The sequence below is a fragment of the Oncorhynchus tshawytscha genome, linkage group LG30 (assembly GCF_018296145.1).
Source record: "Oncorhynchus tshawytscha isolate Ot180627B linkage group LG30, Otsh_v2.0, whole genome shotgun sequence".
Lineage (NCBI taxonomy): Eukaryota > Metazoa > Chordata > Actinopteri > Salmoniformes > Salmonidae > Oncorhynchus > Oncorhynchus tshawytscha.
Genome location: NC_056458.1, coordinates 3,975,074 through 3,993,795, shown reverse-complemented (window position 1 = coordinate 3,993,795; position 18,722 = coordinate 3,975,074). Strand labels below are relative to the sequence as shown.

At 41.1% G+C, this 18,722-nt stretch overlaps 1 protein-coding gene across 5 annotated transcripts in view; it reads right to left on the bottom strand.

Annotated features, from left to right (window-relative positions):
- The window catches only part of hmbsa (hydroxymethylbilane synthase a), a 55,447-nt gene that overhangs the window by 2,578 nt on the left and 34,147 nt on the right, over positions 1-18,722 (bottom strand). Inside the window, exons 1-11 of one of the 5 annotated variants that reach the window (XM_024394820.2) lie at positions 10,791-10,938; positions 8,736-8,935; positions 8,580-8,633; positions 4,015-4,087; positions 3,626-3,675; positions 3,407-3,462; positions 2,533-2,610; positions 2,150-2,227; positions 1,722-1,797; positions 708-821; positions 406-444 (exon numbers count right to left, since the gene is read on the bottom strand). In XM_024394820.2, coding sequence (XP_024250588.1) covers positions 406-444; positions 708-821; positions 1,722-1,797; positions 2,150-2,227; positions 2,533-2,610; positions 3,407-3,462; positions 3,626-3,675; positions 4,015-4,087; positions 8,580-8,633; positions 8,736-8,765 — 648 coding nt within the window. In that variant the 5' untranslated portion in view covers positions 8,766-8,935; positions 10,791-10,938. Of the gene's footprint in view, positions 1-405; positions 445-707; positions 822-1,721; positions 1,798-2,149; positions 2,228-2,532; positions 2,611-3,406; positions 3,463-3,625; positions 3,676-4,014; positions 4,088-8,579; positions 8,634-8,735; positions 8,936-9,188; positions 9,513-10,255; positions 10,393-10,790; positions 10,940-18,722 lie in introns of those variants that run through there. The other 4 variants (XM_024394819.2, XM_024394821.2, XM_024394823.2 and 1 more) reach the window with 4 other exon arrangements.

Here is an 18,722-nt window from a genome sequence, read left to right as displayed (position 1 = left end):
AACCAACAAGAAAGAGGTCCAAAGTTCTCTGCCAATAATAGCTAGTTTTCAATGTTCCCCTCCCCAATCAGACCACTCCCAGACAGTCCTAACAGAATTCTTGCTTGAGAAATGTCTCTATTTTTATTTATTTTTTAATATTTGATTGAAAACAATCAGAGTAATGTGCTTTATTGTTACCAAGACATTTTTTAATATTGAGATAAAAACAGCTGTATTGGACCTTTAAATATCATCAAAGGATTCATAAGCCTTCAGTCTCCCAAGATGAAATATTTTACAGTGAATCTACGCCAACATGCAGAATAGATGTGCACGGTGTGGCACTCATGGTGTAACGGTTATAACGGCTGGCACCCCAGGTGCTTCCTGTAAACAACAACAATAGCTAAAAACTGTACCCACCTGGCCAACAGCATACATACAGTCCTCAGGGCCAAGAACCTGTAGAGACAAACCCAACAAACATTTAATTTCTACAGCAGCTTCTATAGCTACCAAGAGACATACAACACAACAACATTATCAAATAAATGTTCCTAGCATATTTATCAACTTAAGGAAAGGGGGATACCTAGTCAATTTATAGGTATGCACTCTGAAATTGTATTGTTTGGTGAAACGTTTTGTGTCTTGTGTTATGCCATGACATTTGCCTTGAGGGCCAGGCACACCAGAGATGTTTGGGGAGGCAGGTTGCATTGTACCTGGCTGACTCGTGCCTCCCACCCCATCCTCTTCAGCCCTGCTGCCGCCAGGATGATGGCAGCATAGTCCTCCTTTTCATCCAGCTTCTTCAGACGAGTGTTGAGGTTACCTCGCTATAGGGCTCAGGTTAAGGAACAATTACTAGGGGAGACTGGGGGCAATTGTAACACCTTGAATTTTGCCAAACAGAAGCTAGCTAGAGTGATGAAACACACAGTACATGCCCATTTAGTTTTTTTCCTGCTTGAAAAGTTACAGCCAAATATCTCACATTTTATGGGCAATTTTGTAAACTTTTTTTTTTCAGGGGTGAAAGTAGTTTTTCGTATTTAAAAAAAATGGCTGTATTTTTCTTATATTGCGCTGAGCATTAATGTCTAATAAATCCAACTAGCATAATTTGTTCACTATATATGTTGGCTAAATATTGACGTCGTCACTATTCAAGATGGCATGACAGATATGGCCGCTCTGCTTCTAGCGCCTAAGCAACTTTGCAGTATTCAGTTTTTTTATGTGTTATTTCTTACATAAAAATGTTCACAAGCGTTTCACTACACTGCAATAACATCTGCGAAATGTGTGTATGTGACCAATAAAATTTGATTTAATTTGTTGTCTCTTGCTAGGCACATGAGGTTGTGACATGGCTGCCGAGTTGGGGGCATTCGTAACACAGTGTTAAAATGACCCTGAGCCAAGCAGCCAAATGATGAAAACAAGTGAATTTAACTTTAAGATTGTATGAATTATACATATAACTGTAAATAGCCGTGGGGTCCTGTAAAGTGCCAAATAAGTTGTAAACGGATATAATCTCGGTACCATCGACTATTCAGATGTTTTGAGAGGAACCAAATGGCCATGTAATTATTGGTTACGTATGTAGAAATTGTCATATTTCTTGCAAAATCATTACATACGTCTCTGATATGATTATTCATAAATATGACTTTTTTTTCATTTTATGGACAGACAGTAAATCATAGCAGTTCTGCATTAGAAAACGATACAATGTCTTTAAACTCCAGATGAGGAAACCTCTTCTTCAGCTGAGCAGCTCGACGCAGAGAGCTAGTACCAATCACACTGTGAGAACAGAACAGACGCAGACGTCAGTGGAGTTTGGTCTGAAAATCATCCATTGAAGTTCTCAAAAGGATCAAATATAGATATACACATTGACCATTGCATTGTAACAGTCAGTAATTCTAAAGGACATGGTCGCAAAAAAACAAAACAAAAAACAACTAAGTTTTGTCTTTTTTTGCAGGTGCAGTTTTGCAATTGCTCCAACTGAATATCATAGGATATGCCATGTCCTAGTCTTAAAGCTTGATGAAGACATCATAGGCTGTGTGATGTGTGTCAAGTTTACCACAGAACACTGAGAATTGGTCTCTTTCATTCACTATTCTCCCTGGCATAGTGGCACACCTACCTGCCATCTGGCAAAGTGTCCAGGGTCAGTCCACTGTTCTTTGGATGTAGCACCACTGCATCATGTGGGCTTTCACGCCTTTGAGAAACATTGGAAAGGAAGAGAAAACATATACACAGAGAATCTTAGTATTCAAAAGGGAAACTTATTTAGCAAAAAAGACATAGGCCCAGACTCAATGAATGTGAAAACTAAAAAGAATTTCCATAGATCAATTCATAATTGATTTGTATGAATGGACATTTATTGGAAGACATCAGCTTCCGGCTGTTGTTGTTGGTACTATCCATCCCAAAACACTGTCACTGCTTAGTCCAACTATAAGAAGAGTGTGGATGACAATGGACAGTGCTGATGATGTACTAAGTAGGGTTTGTACTCACTGAAGCACTGCTCCTATAGTGAAGCCATTGGGCAGAGTTGTAGGGAGGTCTTTGAGAGAGTGCACTACTAGGTCTACCCTGTTAGAAAGAGAGATGCTGGTTATAGAATAGTTGTACACTCCAAGTTTTTGTATTAACTCCATAGCCTTGTCATTTCCAAACACCAAAATAAACCCCCATTTCACAATATAGTTAATACTATAATAAAGAACTGCTCTTTATTTTCCAACCTCTAACGCACTCATCTACAAGTTACTGACAAAATAAAGGAAACACCAACATAGTGTCTTAATACGATGTTGGGCCACCACGAGCCGCCAGAACAGCTTCAATGTACCTTGGCATAGGTTCTACAAGTGTCTTGAACTCTATTGGAGAGATGCAACACAATTCTTCAACGAGAAATTACATAATTTGGTGTTTTGTTGATGGTGATAGAAAACGCTTCAGAATCTTCCATAAGTTCCTCAAGTTGGTTGAGATCTGGTGGTCTAGCCATGGTAGTCAAAATAATGGGCAACTGAGCATTTTTACACATGACTCTAAGCATGATGGGATGGGGGCTTTGTCATCCTTTGGGGGCATAGCCATGGTAGCCAAAATAATGGCCTGCCCACCATTTTTATACATGACCTTAAGCATGATGCAATGTTAATTGCTTAATTAACTCAGGAACCACACATGTACGGAAGCACTTGCTTTCAATATTCTTTGTTTCTTTTATTTTGGCAGTTACCTGTACGTGTTCTTACGCAATGAAATCTGATAAAGTTCAGAGTTGTGTCAACAGAGGGAGCTTTTTATCAGACTTGCTACTTGTCACCAGGAGAGTGTCACTCAAATCAATACTTTCATTAACATTGTCCATACTTACTCATTCCTCTCCAGAGCATTCTCGAGCTCCTTTGTGAAAAGACTTTTCTCACCTATCTGAAACAACCAAGACACATTTTGAGACGCTAAATACAGACATACCAGCCACGTTGCCATACCAACAGCACTGATAAAGTTAATAAAAATAGCATCCTGCAATGGATTGACAATGATCTCAAACCTACAAATACAATTCAAGCATTATTTATTCTGAACTAACCTTTGATAATGCAGTGTCCAAGATTTTGTCACCAATTGTGGACATGGCAACTGGAATTAATGAAAAAGTAGTGTATTACAATCATGACTATGAATGACAGTGGTAGTGAGGTCATCAGTTCCATTTCAGCAGATTCTCTTTAAAAGACAGTCAGAGCAACAAAGCCGAAAGACAGTAAACTGTGTGTCAGTACAGTTGTATGCTTTACACCATCTTCTTCCAAACACAATCTACTATTTGTTCAGTAACTGAAAGGCTGACAAACAGAGGAAAGAAATACAGAGAGAGAGTCAGGGAGGGAAAGAGAGAGCGGGAGGAAAAGTGAGAGAGCGAGAGAGAGTGTATGGCTGTATGAGTGTTCTTGTATTACGCATCTCTACTTTTCTCACCTATTTCAAGATGGACATCTGGATAAAGTGTCTTCAGTTTCTCTGCCACATAATCAGTCTGGATGCGAGCCAACTGAAATATAAAAATACATTATTTTATATTATTACATACATTATGTAGATATGAAAGGAATGATGTGCCAGGTGAAACTGATTTATCATCATTGCTTAGAGCAAATGTGGGCACTTTCCTTGATAAAGGCTACGACATGGACATTAATGTGAAAAAATAAAAATAGTGAACATTGAACAGTGAACCATCGTATTTTTGTATAAAAGATCTAATAATGAGAGAAAGAATAGCAGGTTTTGCATTTGGTCAAGTTAGTGTGGGAGAGGTTGAAGAACTATTGTTATCCATCAATAATGATAAGCCACCATTTATTGGTATTAACAACCTAGATGGGAAACTATTGAGAATGGTAGCAGACTGTATTGCCACCCCTATTTGTCATGTCTTTAAACAAAGCCTAAAAGGAGTGTGTCCCCAAGGGTGAGGAAGGAAGCTAAAGTCATTCCACTACATAAAATTGTAAAGCACCATTTGCTGTCTCTAACAGCCATCCAATTTGTTTGCTGCCTATTCTTAGTAAATGCTATTTTTCTAAATAACAAGTTAACTACTATTAAACACAAAATAAAGTATATTTGGGTACAAAAATAAAATCCAAATTAAAACAATAGCAGGGCATAAACCGTCATTATTATTCCTCCTCATACACCGATAACAATTCAGTGACCACTCGTGTCCTGTGGATGGGGGCCATGTCATCCTATGAGGGCATAGCTATGGTAGCGAAAATAATGGCCTGCCCAACATTTTTATACATGATAAGCGTGATGCGTTGTTAATTGCTTAATTAACTCAGGAACCATGCCTGTGTGGAAGCACCTGCATTCAATATACTTTGTATCCCTCATTTACTCAAATGTTTGCATTATTTAGGCAGCTAGCTGTAACTCTCCAACCATGTGATGTAAAGGTGATGTTTTTTCAATAACAAATGATGATCAATAACATTAAAGGCTGCACTGAAATCTAACAAAACAGGTCCAACTATCATCTTATTATACATTTCCTTTAGCCAATCATCAGTCATCTGAATCAGTACAGTACAAGGGGGAGTCCACACCGGAGTAGGCAGAAAATATTTTGGTATCTCGGATTGTTCTGGCAATTTTCACATATAAACTTAATTGGGAGGAAGGATGCTTGACAAACATTTTTTTTTTTTTATCATCATGAAAGTGACCATTTCAGGTCCTTTTTTAGACCTATACATGACTCCTGTAAGATGTTATGATATGTGAATCGTACATAAGACAGACAACATCTTGGTGTCATTATCCTCCTTATAGTGTGGTCTAACATATGGAGTATATCTAGATTCTGAAATAAAAATGCTCACATTGAACATAAAAAATATTAATATCTAAAAAAATACACTTTCGTATTTTGCCTTTATAGACAGTATTTGGAACAATATACTCTTTAAACATGTCACATTTCTAGAGTAGGCTCTCTGCTAATTCTGAAGTGATGATACATTTTATGAGCAACACCAACACAGTAAATGGGTCAATGGAGCTGTGCATAACGAGTGTGACCATTGAGCAAGTTGAGGAAGCTGAGCTCCGAGGAGTAACATTGGATGGTCAGTTATCATGGTCAAGTAAGTCATATTGACTAGGTTGCATTAAAGAAGGGGTGAGGTATGTCTGTTACAAAAAGTTTGTGTTTTTGACTAAACTCGACTGTACTAGTTGTTCAGGCGCTGGTCTTGTCCGATCTTGATTACTGTCCAGTAATATGGTCAGCTGCAGCAAAGAATGACCTAGTAAAGCTGCAGCTGGCTCAAAACAGAGCAGCACAACTTGCCCTTAACTGCACACACAGAACTAATATCAACAACATCAATTATAGTCTTTCCTGGTTGAAGAGAGATTGACTATTTCTCTTCTAGTCTTTTTAAAAACATTTGTGTATTGAAAATTCCAAACCACTTGTATAATATATTTGCATACACTTCAGTTAGACATACATATCCCACTAGGCACGCCACTATGGGTTTCTTCACGCTACCCAAACAAACAAAAAACTGATTTAATGCGTCAATCAGTTATGTAGAGCAATGTCATCATGGAATGTTCTGCCACCAGAGGTGGCAAAAAGCAAGTTCAGTAAAAACTTGCACCTCTTCTCTTTCTAAAGATCTAAAAGAACTGTACTGTATGTACAGTTGAAGTCGGAAGTTTACATACACTTAGGTTGGAGTCATTAAAACGTGTTTTTCAACTACTCCACACATTTCTTGTTAACAAACTATAGTTTTGGCAAGTCGGTTAAGACATCTACTTTGTGCATGACACAAGTAATTTTTCCAACAATTGTTTACAGACAGATTATTTCACTTATAATTCACTGCATCACAATTCCAGTGGGTCAGAAGTTTACATACACTAAATGGTGTCATGACTTTAGAAGCTTCTGATTGACTCAAATGATGTAAATTAGCCTATTGGAGGTGTACCTGTGGATGTATTTCAAGGCCGACCTTCAAACTCAGTGCCTCTTTGCTTGACATCATGGGAAAATCAAAAGAAATCAGCCAAGACCCCAGAAAAATAATTGTAGACCTCCACAAGTCTGGTTCATCCTTGGGAGCAATTTCCAAACCCCTGAAGGTACAATGTTTATCTGTACAAACAATAGTACGCAAGTACAAATACCCTGGGACCACGCAGCCATCATACCGCTCAGGAAGGAGACACGTTCTGTCTCCTAGAGATGAACGTACTTTGGTGCGAAATGCAAATCAATCCCAGAACAACAGTAAAGGACCGTGTGAAGATGCTGGAGGAAACAGGTACAAAAGTATCTATATCCACAGTAAAACGATTCCTATATCGACATAACCTGAAAGGCCGCTCAGCAAGGAAGTAGTCACTGCTCCAAAACCGCCATAAAAAAGCCAGACTACGTTTTGCAACTGCCCATGGGGACAAAGATTGTATTTTTGGAGAAACGTCCTCTGGTCTGATGAAACAAAAACAGAACTGTTTTGTCGTAATGACCATTGTTATGTTTGGAGAAAAAAGGGGGAGGCTTGCAAGCCGAAGAACACCAGCCAACCGTGAAGCATGGAGGTGGCAGCATCATGTTGTGAGGGTGCTTTGCTGCAGGAGGGACTGGTGCACTTCACAAAATAGATGGCATCATGAGGTAGGAAAATTATGTGGATATATTGAAGCAACATCTCAAGACATCAGTCAGGAAGTTAAAGCTTGGTTGCAAAAGGGTCTTCCAAATGGACAATGACCCCAAGCATACTTCAAAGTTGTGGCAAAATGGCTTAAGGACAAGAAAGTCAAGGTATTGGAGTGGCCATCACAAAGCCCTGACCTCAATCCAATAAAACATTTGTGGGCAGAACTGAAAAAGAGTGTATGAGCAAGGAGGCCTACAAACCCGACTCAGTTACCCCAGCTCTGTCAGGAGGAATGGGCCAAAATTCACCCAACTTATTGTGGGAAGCTTGTGGAAGGCTACCCGAAGCGTTTCACCCAAGTTAAACAATTTTAAGGCAATGCTACCAAATACTAATTGAGTGTATGTAAAATTCTGACCAACAGGGGAATCTGATTAAATAAATAAAAGCTGAAATAAATCACTCTTCTATTATTCTGACATTTCACCTTCTTAAAATAAAGTGGTGATCCTAACTGACCTAAAACAGGGAATTTTTACTAGGATTAAATGTCAGGAATTGTGAAAAACTGAGTTTAAATGTATTTGGCTAAGGTGTATGTAAACTCCCGACTTCAACTGTAGGTATGTGAATATGTATACATGAAGAGTGTGTAAATAGTTTTTAAATAATTGTCTCTTGGTGCCTTGACAATATATTACTTTTAATTTGAATGTAATAATATCTAAGGCCGTTCTTATCTACAACTGTTCTTTACCTTTTCATGTATTTTCTGTTTTATGTGGACCCAAGGAAGAGTAAATGCTGCATGTGCAACAGCTAATTGGGATACGAATAAACATCAAGTTAACCACAAATGTATGCATTGTCATCAGTTATATAGCCTGTGCAGTATCTGTGACACATGGCCACAGACACTTGTGTGACTATCACAATGGTGACAGATCAGGGATGAGCTCTTATCGGATGAGTACACACAGACCCACCCTTTTCAAGTTGACCTCCCTTCCTAACCTCTCAACTGAAAAATCCTTACTAATATGGAGCCCTAATGGATACAGGGGCTTTTTGAGAGGACATTTTACTATGATGACTGAATGATTTTAAGTCAACATTTGGTGACCAGAATTAGTGAACGGTAATATTAATGACATGAAGTGATCAAATATCCTACAGTGGATCATCAGAACAAGCTTGTGAATCAATTAATGATTCGATTTTTATTTAGTCACATGCACAGATGTAGTTGCTGTGTACAGTGAAAATCTTAAGCTCTGAGCGCCAACAGTGCAGGTGTGAATAAAAATACTTATTATAATGATATACATTTACAACTAAATAAATGAATTAATTTACCTGGCTCTTCCTGGTCCCCATCCTAATGACCCGATTCACTGTTCCGTTTCCATCCTGTTAAGAAAATATCAAAAATACATCAACTTCCTTATAAGCCATCTTCCTAATAACTCCAGCTTATTAGGCAAGTACCAGGTTAAACCTTAAATCACTCACTCTAACACACTTATAAGGTCCTTCCTCCATTCTTTCGGGTGACTTAAAAAGGGGGATCTTCCTGGTAAGGGTGAAAAAAGACGAGAGCTCTTCCTCAGGCTCTACAATGATGTGTCTGTGAGGAGTATGTGAAGAGCACTGCAATGAGTGTCCTTGCCCTGTAGTGTCTTAGACTCTAGCCTCCACCCTCCTGGCATATGCTGATAAATTAAGAATGCAGATTCATTGTGTCAGTTGTTGGGTGGTAAGCCTACACATAGCCTTCACACTGTATTATTTAGGGACAAATTAAGAATTTAGGCTATTCTTTTCACATTTTTTCTTGTCATTGTCAGTGCATGTAACACGTATCAATCCAATAATAATACAATCATTCAAATTGAATTACATAATATTATTTTAAATGTTTAAAAAAAATGTCTGATCCACTCATAAAATTGAAAATGTTCAAACCTGCAAAATTGAGATTGATATAGTTTTTCCAATTTTCTAGTTTATCTTTTTTCGTTTGTAGAGTAACAGCTAGGCCTAGCCCGTATGTCGAAACGGAAGGTTAACTTACAAATCTGCACATAATGGCATTTTATGTACACTTCCTATGAAGTCGCCTTATAGGCCTATGCTTATCTTGTGAATTTAGCCTAATGCATGGATTGCGTAAAGAAGAAGGATTAAGCTTCCCTGCCAGACCCCGAACCCCTGTGATGGCTACCTTGCATAGCCACTGGACAGGGGGCATGGGTATAGACCCATCTGGGACAAAAATCAGAAAAAGTCAAGCGGTCTGAATACTTTCCGAATGCACTGTAGACAGGTGTGCGCCTTTCCAAATCATGTCCAATCAATTGAATTTACCACAGGTGGACTCCAATCAAGTTGTAGAAACATCTCAAGGATGATCAATGGAAACAGGATGCACCTGAGCTCAATTTTGAGTCTCATGGCAAAATATCTGAATACTTATGTAAATAAGGTATCTGTTAATTTAAAAAGAAATGTGCAAACATTTCTAAAAACCTGTTTCCACTTTGTCATTGTTGAGCAATCTGTATATTGATAAGGATTTTCTTTTTAAAATCAATATTAGAATAAGGCTGTAACATAACAAAATATAGTAGAAGAAAAGGGGTCTGAAAACTTTCTGAGGGCACTGTATGTAGCCTATTGGCCTACTGGATTTAATTTTTTAATGCAGTCATATCGGTTTGCATTTGAAATATATTTGTATCCTTTGCTTGTTCAATTGCAAAGACATTGCCAATTTTGTATTGTAGTCAACTTTGTTTCCGAATTAGCAAAGGTCACAGAGAGACAAACAAACAGTGATGCGGAATTGAAAAAAAAAAAACATCTTACGATGCTGTTCTAGGAGTAGTCAGTAAATAAATAGCAACTTTAGTAACGATGGTTTTGGGAAACAGCTTGTCGATTTAACAATGTTCCTAAGAAGGTTCTATAAATTAAACTTAGCCTTAAAATGCTTTTGGGAAACTGGGCCCTGATGAATTACAGATACTCACGACCAAGACACTTTGAACGCGTTAATTCAGATTTCCACGCCAAAGATTTTTATAACTAAACCAATATAGACCACAGCCTGTCGTTTCCAATGGGAGCAAATGAATCAAACTGGGCACAACAGGCAAGGAGGTGGGCAGAGCCAAGCACGAGCTAGCGAAATCCTATTGGCACGCTCTAGCATGTATTTGCATATTTCTGTTAGGGAATGCCTGCTCTGAAGTGCGTGTGTGCAATAACTCAATCCGCCCTTACACTCCAAACTGTTTTGTATTCCAGCCAATGTGGCAGTTAGATTTATTTATTTTAATATACCAGCCACTCAGATTTTTTACCAGACAAAAAAAAATCCGCCATAATTACACACAAAAAATAGATGAGCATACTTAATTATGCCTTACTATTAAGAAGTAAATGTGGTATATTGCTCGATTTTTCAGCTGCCCCTTTTATTTGGTAACAGGGCCACTGAGCATAGATAGAACAATTAGAATACTTCATATATAAATGTGAAGCATCCAGTTGGTTTCCACTCACGAACAAAATATGGTGGCGAGAACAAGCCCAGTGGCCGGCAGTGGGGAGAAATGGATTTGGGTCGACGTCCTGCAAATTCTCTCATCGATGAAGCATTTGATGTCAATACAGTTCTGTTTCCAAAACTAGAATATGTTACTAACAGACCACCTTTTGTAAACTTTACCCTTTGCCAAAGTTTTTTTGTAAATGGGTTGTTTAGGAGTGCAAGGGCTAATTGAGTTATTGCACTTCACAGAGTAGGCGTTCCTTAAGGGAAATATGCAAATACATGCTAGAGCGCGCCAATAGGCTCTCACCTCCTTGCTTGTTCTGTGATTAATGATTAATTTGCTCCCATTGGAAAAGACAGGATGTGGTCTATCTGGCGTTAGTTATACAAATATATGACTCGAGTCATCACGACTGCCTGTGAGAATCTCACTAGTAGAGGCTGACGATGTCTCTTTCTGCTAGCTTGTGAACAAAACAATGTAAATATCCAAGATGCACAAGGACAAAGGCACACTTTAGTAGACTTGAGTAAATTAGACCAACTTTTATGCCTGTGCGCATTGCTTCTAAAAACATATATTTTAGCACTTCACTAGCAGTGCTCACAGCCCCCCAGACAGGCAGTGTTGCTGCGTAAGGTGGGATAACGTTAAGATTCAGATTTCTTTGTGCATTACAAGATATGAAACAAAACGGCAGAAATACTTTGAAAACAGATATTGCAGCATTTATTTAGCCACAAATCACAACTCACACTATTTGCATGAAATGCTGCACTGTTGAGCCTTGACTGTGAACCTCCACAGCTGTCAGCTGTTAATTTTAGGCCCTGATTTAGGCAAAAGGGTCAAGTCTACAAAACGTACTCCACTCTGTGGGTAAACTGAAGAAAAATACACTGATTTACAGTTCATATAAGGAAATCAGTCAAATAAATTAATTATGCCCTAATCTATGGATTTCACATGACTGGGCAGGTGTGCAGCCATGTGGGGGCCTGGGAGGGCATAGGCCACCCACTTGCCAGCCAGGCTCATCCTTTGTGGAGCCAGTAGCAGCCAATCAGAGCTTTTCCCCCACAAAATGGCTTTATTACAGACAGAAACCCCCCCCATCGCAGGTGAAGAAATCGGATGTGGAGGTCCGGGGCTGGCATGGGTACACGTGGTCTGCGGTTTTGAGGCCGGTTGGACATTCCTGCAGTCAGCATGCCAATGGCAAATCAAATCAAATGTATTTATATAGCCCTTCGTACATCAGCTGATATCTCAAAGTGCTGTACAGAAACCCAGCCTAAAACCCCAAACAATGCAGGTGTAGAAACACGGTGGCTAGGAAAAACTCCCTAGAAAGGCTTCCTCGAAACTTGAGACATCTGTGGCATTGTGTTGTGACAAAACTGCACATTTTAAAGTGATCTTTTATTGTCCCCAGCACAAGGTGCACTTGTGTAATGATCATGCTGTTTAATCAGCTTCTTGATATGCCACACACGTCAGGTGGATGGATTATCTTGGCAAAGGAGAAATGCTCACTAACAGGGATATAAACAAATTTGTGCACAAAATCTGAGAGAAATATGAAAATGTCTGGGATTTTTTCATCGGACCAACACTTTTTACATGTTGTGTTTATATTTTTGCTCAGTGTAATTTTGGGAACAAGAAAACGTATTGAGATCAAATGTTTAATTGATCAGAACATTTGCAGAATGTTGGCAAAAATGTATCTCGTTCCATCTTCTCCCACTAGGCTTCCTCTTATCACCATATTTGGTGGCGAGTGGAAATGCCAACTGGATAATTATACATCCGGTGAAACATCTGGCTCATTGTTCCATCTGTGGCTACGCTAGCTTCGACCTTATGTTGGTGCTAGCAAGTAGGCAAGGTGTCAACAGACCCCTTCAAATTAGTGGATTTGTTTATTTCAGCCAAATTCGTTGCTGACAGGTATATAAAATCGAGCACCAAGCCATGCAATCTCACTAGACAAACTTTAGTAGTAAAATGGCCTTACTGAATAGCTCAGTGACTTTTATTGTGGCACCGTGATAAGAACTAGTCAGTTAATCAAATTTATGCCCTGCTAGAGCTTCCCGGTCAACTGTAAGTGCTGTTATTGTGAAGTGAAAACATCTAGGAGCAACAACAGCTCAGCCGCGAAGTGGTAGGCAACACAAGCTCACAGAACGGGACCACCGAGGGCTGAATCGTAGAACAGAATGGTCTGTCCTTGGTGGATTGCAACACTCACTACAGATTTCTAAATTGCCTCTAGAAGCAACATCAGCACAAGAACTGTTAGTCGGGAGCTTCAATGGGTTTCCATGGCCGAACAGCCGCACACAAGCCTAAGACCAGCATGCGCAATGCCAAGCGTCGGCTGGAGAGGTGTAAAGCTCGCCGCCATTGGACTCTGGAGCAGTGGAAACGTGTTTTCTGGAGTGATGAATCACGCTTCACCATCTGGCTCTCTGACGGACAAATCTGAGTTTGGTGGGTGCCAGCGGAACGGTACCCACCCGAATGCTTAGAGCCAACTGTAAAGTTTGGTGGAGTAAGAATAAGGGTCTGGGGTTGTTTTTCATGGTCTGGGCCAGGCCCCTTAGTTCCAGTGAAGGGAAATCTTAACGCTGCAGCATACAATGACATTTTAGACGATTCTGTGGTTCCAACTTTGTGGCAACAGTTTTGGGAAGGCCCTTTCCTCTTTCAGAATGATAATGCCCCCATGCACAAAGCGAGGTCCATACAAAAATGTTTTATCGAGATCGGAGTGGAAGAACTTGACTTCGCCCAACATCAGTGCCTGACCTCACTAATGCTCTTGTGGCTGAATGGAAGCAAGTCCCCGCGGCAATATTCTGCTAGTAGAAAGCCTTCCTAGAAAAGTGGAGGCTGTTATAGCAGCAAAGGGGAACCAACTCCATATTAATGCCAATGATTTTGGAATGAGATGTTCGACGAGCAGGTGTCCACAAACGTACACTACATGACGAAAAGTGTCTCTCCGCTCTAACAATGGCAGTTGTTGTCCACCAAGCGGCACTACGGCATCTTCATGCTTGTGTGACACTTTTGAATTTGCGTCAAAAAGGTTTAAAAAAGTGTTTTTAGACCGTGTCCTTCGCTTCCCGCCTGCCGAACACCTGCCCTCACTGTCGTTAACAGAGCTGCAGGAGAACAGTGCCCGACAGGCGGGGGTGAAGGACACCGTCAACCTGTCGTCCCCACCTCCCGCTAGCACAGCATCAGACGGAAGGCTAAGGCAACACTGTGTATTAGCTGGCTTGCTAGTTAGCTAGCACACGGTGTCGCCACCTGCCTCCAGCCTGCTGTGTACCAGAGTCCTCCTGAGGACTAGCTGGCAAAGCTACCACAGAGTCCTTTGCTCCTGCCTGCCGAACACCTGCCCACGACATCTTTAACAAAACTGCGAGAAAACAGTGCTCGACAGGCGGGGGTGAAGGACAGTCTACCAGTGTACGGATAACTAGCTACCGGTAGGCTGGACAATAGAATGAGTCAAAATTCACCCAAGGCTGAAAAATGTCCAAGGAACGTTGGCTGAGCTGGAACACTAGAGCAAGGCCATAGAAAATAAACTTTGCCGAGACTCTTCTGATTAGAGTGATGCTTAGAATTCCATTTACCCTAAATGTCACAAAAAATGTATCCCTTTTTATTTTACCACTACAATCTGTTCTTAGGACGAATCTGAAAAAGAACGACTTGTGTCAACTGTGCTTACATCTGCATAATGAGGAATTATTGAAAAAAAATTGAAAAAACTTCTGACCATTTCTCTAAAATGGATAACATAAAATACAAATCCTCAGCAATCTACACACAATACCCCATAATGAAAATAAAAACAGTTTTAAAGACATTTTTGCAAATGAGACTCAAAACTGAGCGCAGGTGCATTCTGTTTCCATTGATCATCCTTGAGATGTTTCTACAACTTGATTGAAGTCGACCTGTGGTAAATTCAATTGATTGGACATGATTTGGAAAGGCACACACCTGTCTATAAAAAGGTCCCACAGTTGATAGAGCATGTCAGAGCAAAAAACAAGACACCAGGTTAAAGGAATTGTCCTTAGAGCTCTGTGACAGGATTGTGTCGAGACACAGATCTGGGGAAGAGAACCAAAAAATGTCTGCAGCATTGAAGGTCGCCAAGAACACCGTGACCTCCATCATTCTTAAACGGAAGAAGTTTAGAACCACCAAGACACTTCCTAGAGCTGGCTGCCCGGCAAAACTGAGCAGTCAGGTAGCAGACAGAGAGGTGACCAAGAACCCGATGGCCTTTATGGTAGAGTCGCCAGACGGAAGCCACTCCTCAATAAAAGGCACATCACAGCCCGGTTGGAGTTTTCCCAAAAGGCACCTAAAGACTCTCATACCATGAGAAACAAGATAACCTGGTCTGATGAAACCAAGATAGAACTCTTTGGCCTGATTTCCAAGCGTCACATCTGGAGGAAACATGGCACCATCACTACAGTGAAGCATGGTGGTGGCAGCATCATGCTGTAAGGATGTTTTTCAGCGGTAGGGACTGGGAGACTTGTCAGGATTGAGGGTAAAATGAACAGAGCAAAGTACAGAGAGATCCTTGATGAAAACCTGCTCCAGAGTGCTCAGGACCTCAGACTGGGGTGAAGGTTCACCTTCCAACAGGACATTGAGCATAAGCACACAGCCAAGACAACACTAGAGTGCCTTCAGGACAAGTCTCTGAATGTCCTTGAGTGGCCCACGCAGAGCCCGGATTTGAACCCGATCAAACATCTCTGAAGAGACCTGAAAATAGCTGTGCAGCAACACTCCCCATCAAACCTGAGCTTGAGAGACTCCGCAGAGAAGAATGGAAAAAACTCCCCAAATACAGGTGTGCCAAGCTTGTAGCGTCATACCCAATAAGACTTGAGGCTATAATCTCTGCCAAAGGTGCTTCAACAAAGTACAAGGGAAAAGGGTCTGAATACTTACGTAAATGTCATATTTCCATTTATGATTTTTAATAAATTAGCAAAAATGTATAAAAACCTGGGGTATTGTGTGAATAAGGGGGGGAAAACTATTTTATCATTTTTATAAATAAGGCGGTAACCTAACAAAATGTGGAAAAAGTCAAGGGATCTGAAAACTTTCCAAAGGTACTGTATACTAGGTTGAGGTTAGTTGTATTACTTTTACCCATTTTTCTCCCCAATTGGTAGTTACAGTCTTGTCCCATTGCTGCAACTCCTGTACGGACTCGGGAGAGGGGAAGGTTGAGAGCCATGCGTCCCCCGAAACACGGCACTGCCAAGCCACGCTGCTTCTTGACACACTGCACACTTAACCCAGAAGCCAGCTGCACCAATGTGGCAGAGGAAACACCATACAGCTGGCATCTGAAGTCAGCGTGCATGCGCCTGGCCCCCCCAAAGTCGATAAAGCGCGATGGGACAAGGACATCCCGGCTGGCCAAAGCCTCCCCTAACCCAGACAATGCCGGGCCAATTGTGCGCTGCCTCATGGGTCTCCTGGTTGCAGCCGGCAAAACAGCCCGGGATCGAAACCGGGTCTGTAGTGATGTAGTACCTTAGACTGCTGCGCCACTCGAGAGCCCAAATAAATAAACAAATAAATATTACTGTAAAAGTCATGAGTAATCATTTTAGAAAATCATGGGACATATAGTCTTTGGTTGCATGCTACTTTATGTCAAACATATTGCTGCTATAGCCTATACCTGATGCATAGTGGTCTTATGCTGCCATCTATTGGAAATATTTAGCAGTTAATTTATTAATTCATATAAAGACTGAGAAATAGTGTATTTTTCTTATTAATTCCTGAGATCAGTCTCAAACCTGCCTATCTCACCCCAATTGCTGGACTTTTACATAGAGGTTACTAGGTCACACCCAGTTCAAACCACATTTGAAATATAAAACATAAAATGTGGCTTGTTTATCAAGTGTTCTGCCTTGCAATAATAAATACACTGCTCAAAAAAATAAAGGGAACACTTAAACAACACAATGTAACTCCATGTCAATCACACTTCTGTGAAATCAAACTGTCCACTTAGGAAGCAACACTGATTGACAATAAATTTCACATGCTGTTGTGCAAATGGAATAGACAACATGTGGAAATTATAGGCAATTAGCAAGACACCCCCAATAAAGGAGTGGTTCTGCAGGTGATAACCACAGACAACTTCTCAGTTCCTATGCTTCCTGGCTGATGTTTTGGTCACTTTGAATGCTGGCAGTGCTTTCACTCTAGTGGTAGCATGAGACGGAGTCTACAACCCACACAAGTGGCTCAGGTAGTGCAGCTCATCCAGGATGGAACATCAATGCGAGCTGTGGCAAGAAGGTTTGCTGAGTCTGTCTGCGTAGTGTCCAGAGCATGGAGGCGCTACCAGGAGACAGGCCAGTACATCAGGAGACATGGAAGAGGCTGTAGGAGGGCAAGAACCCAGCAGCAGGACCGCTACCTCCGCCTTTGTGCAAGGAGGAGCAGGAGGAGCACTGCCAGAGCCCTGCAAAATGACCTCCAACAGGCCACAAATGTGCACGTGTCTGCTCAAACGGTCAGAAACAGACTCCATGAGGGTGGTATGAGGGCCCGACGTCCACAGGTGGGGGTTGTGCTTACAGCCCAACACCGTGCAGGACGTTTTGCATTTGCCAGAGAACACCAAGATTGGCAAATTTGCCACTGGCGCCCTGTGCTCTTCACTGATGAGAGCAGGTTCACACTGAGCACATGTGACAGACGTGACAGTCTGGAGACGCCGTGGAGAACATTCTGCTGCCTGCAACATCCTCCAGCATGACCGGTTTGGCGGTGGGTCAGTCATGGTGTGGGGTGGCATTTCTTTGGGGGGGCCGCACAGCCCTCTATGTGCTCGCCAGAGGTAGCTTGACTGCCATTAGGTACCGAGATGAGATCCTCAGACCCCTTGTGAGACCATATGCTGGTGCGGTTGGCCCTGGGTTCCTCCTAATGCAAGACAATGTTAGACCTCATGTGGCTGGAGTGTGTCAGCAGTTCCTGCAAGAGGAAGGCATTGATGCTATGGACTGGCCCGCCCGTTCCCCAGACCTGAATCCAATTGAGCACATCTGGGACATCATGTCTCGCTCCATCCACCAATGCTACGTTGCACCACAGACTGTCCAGGAGTTGGCGGATGCTTTAGTCCAGGTCTGGGAGGAGATCCCTCAGGAGACGATCCGCCACCTCATCAGGAGCATGCCCAGGAGTTGTAGGGAGGTCATACAGGCACGTGGAGGCCACACACACTACTGAGCCTCATTTGACTTGGTTTTCCACTTTAATTTTGAGTGTGACTCCAAATCCAGACCTCCATGGGTTGATAAATTTGATTTCCATTGATAATTTTTGTGTGATTTTGTTGTCAGCACATTCAACTATGTAAAGAAAAAAGTATTTAATAGGAATATTTCATTCATTCAGATCTAGGATGTGTTATTTTAGTGTTCCCTTTATTTTTTTGAGCAGTGTATAATACCTAATACAAAATAATACAGCAAAACATTTTATTTTTTAAATTATCAAAATGCTACTAAGTACTATAATGGCATATACTAATCTCTGTTTAGTTGTCACTGTGTTAACCACAACCAACATGTTGGATCTCTGTTTAGTTGTCACTGTGTTAACCACAACCAACATGTTGGATCTCTGTTTAGTTGTCACTGTGTTAACCACAACCAACATGCTGGATCTCTGTTTAGTTGTCACTGTTTTAACCACAACCAACATGCCGGATCTCTGTTTAGTTGTCACTGTGTTAACCACAACCAACATGTTGGATCTCTGTTTAGTTGTCACTGTGTTAACCACAACCAACATGTTGGATCTCTGTTTAGTTGTCACTGTGTTAACCACAACCAACATG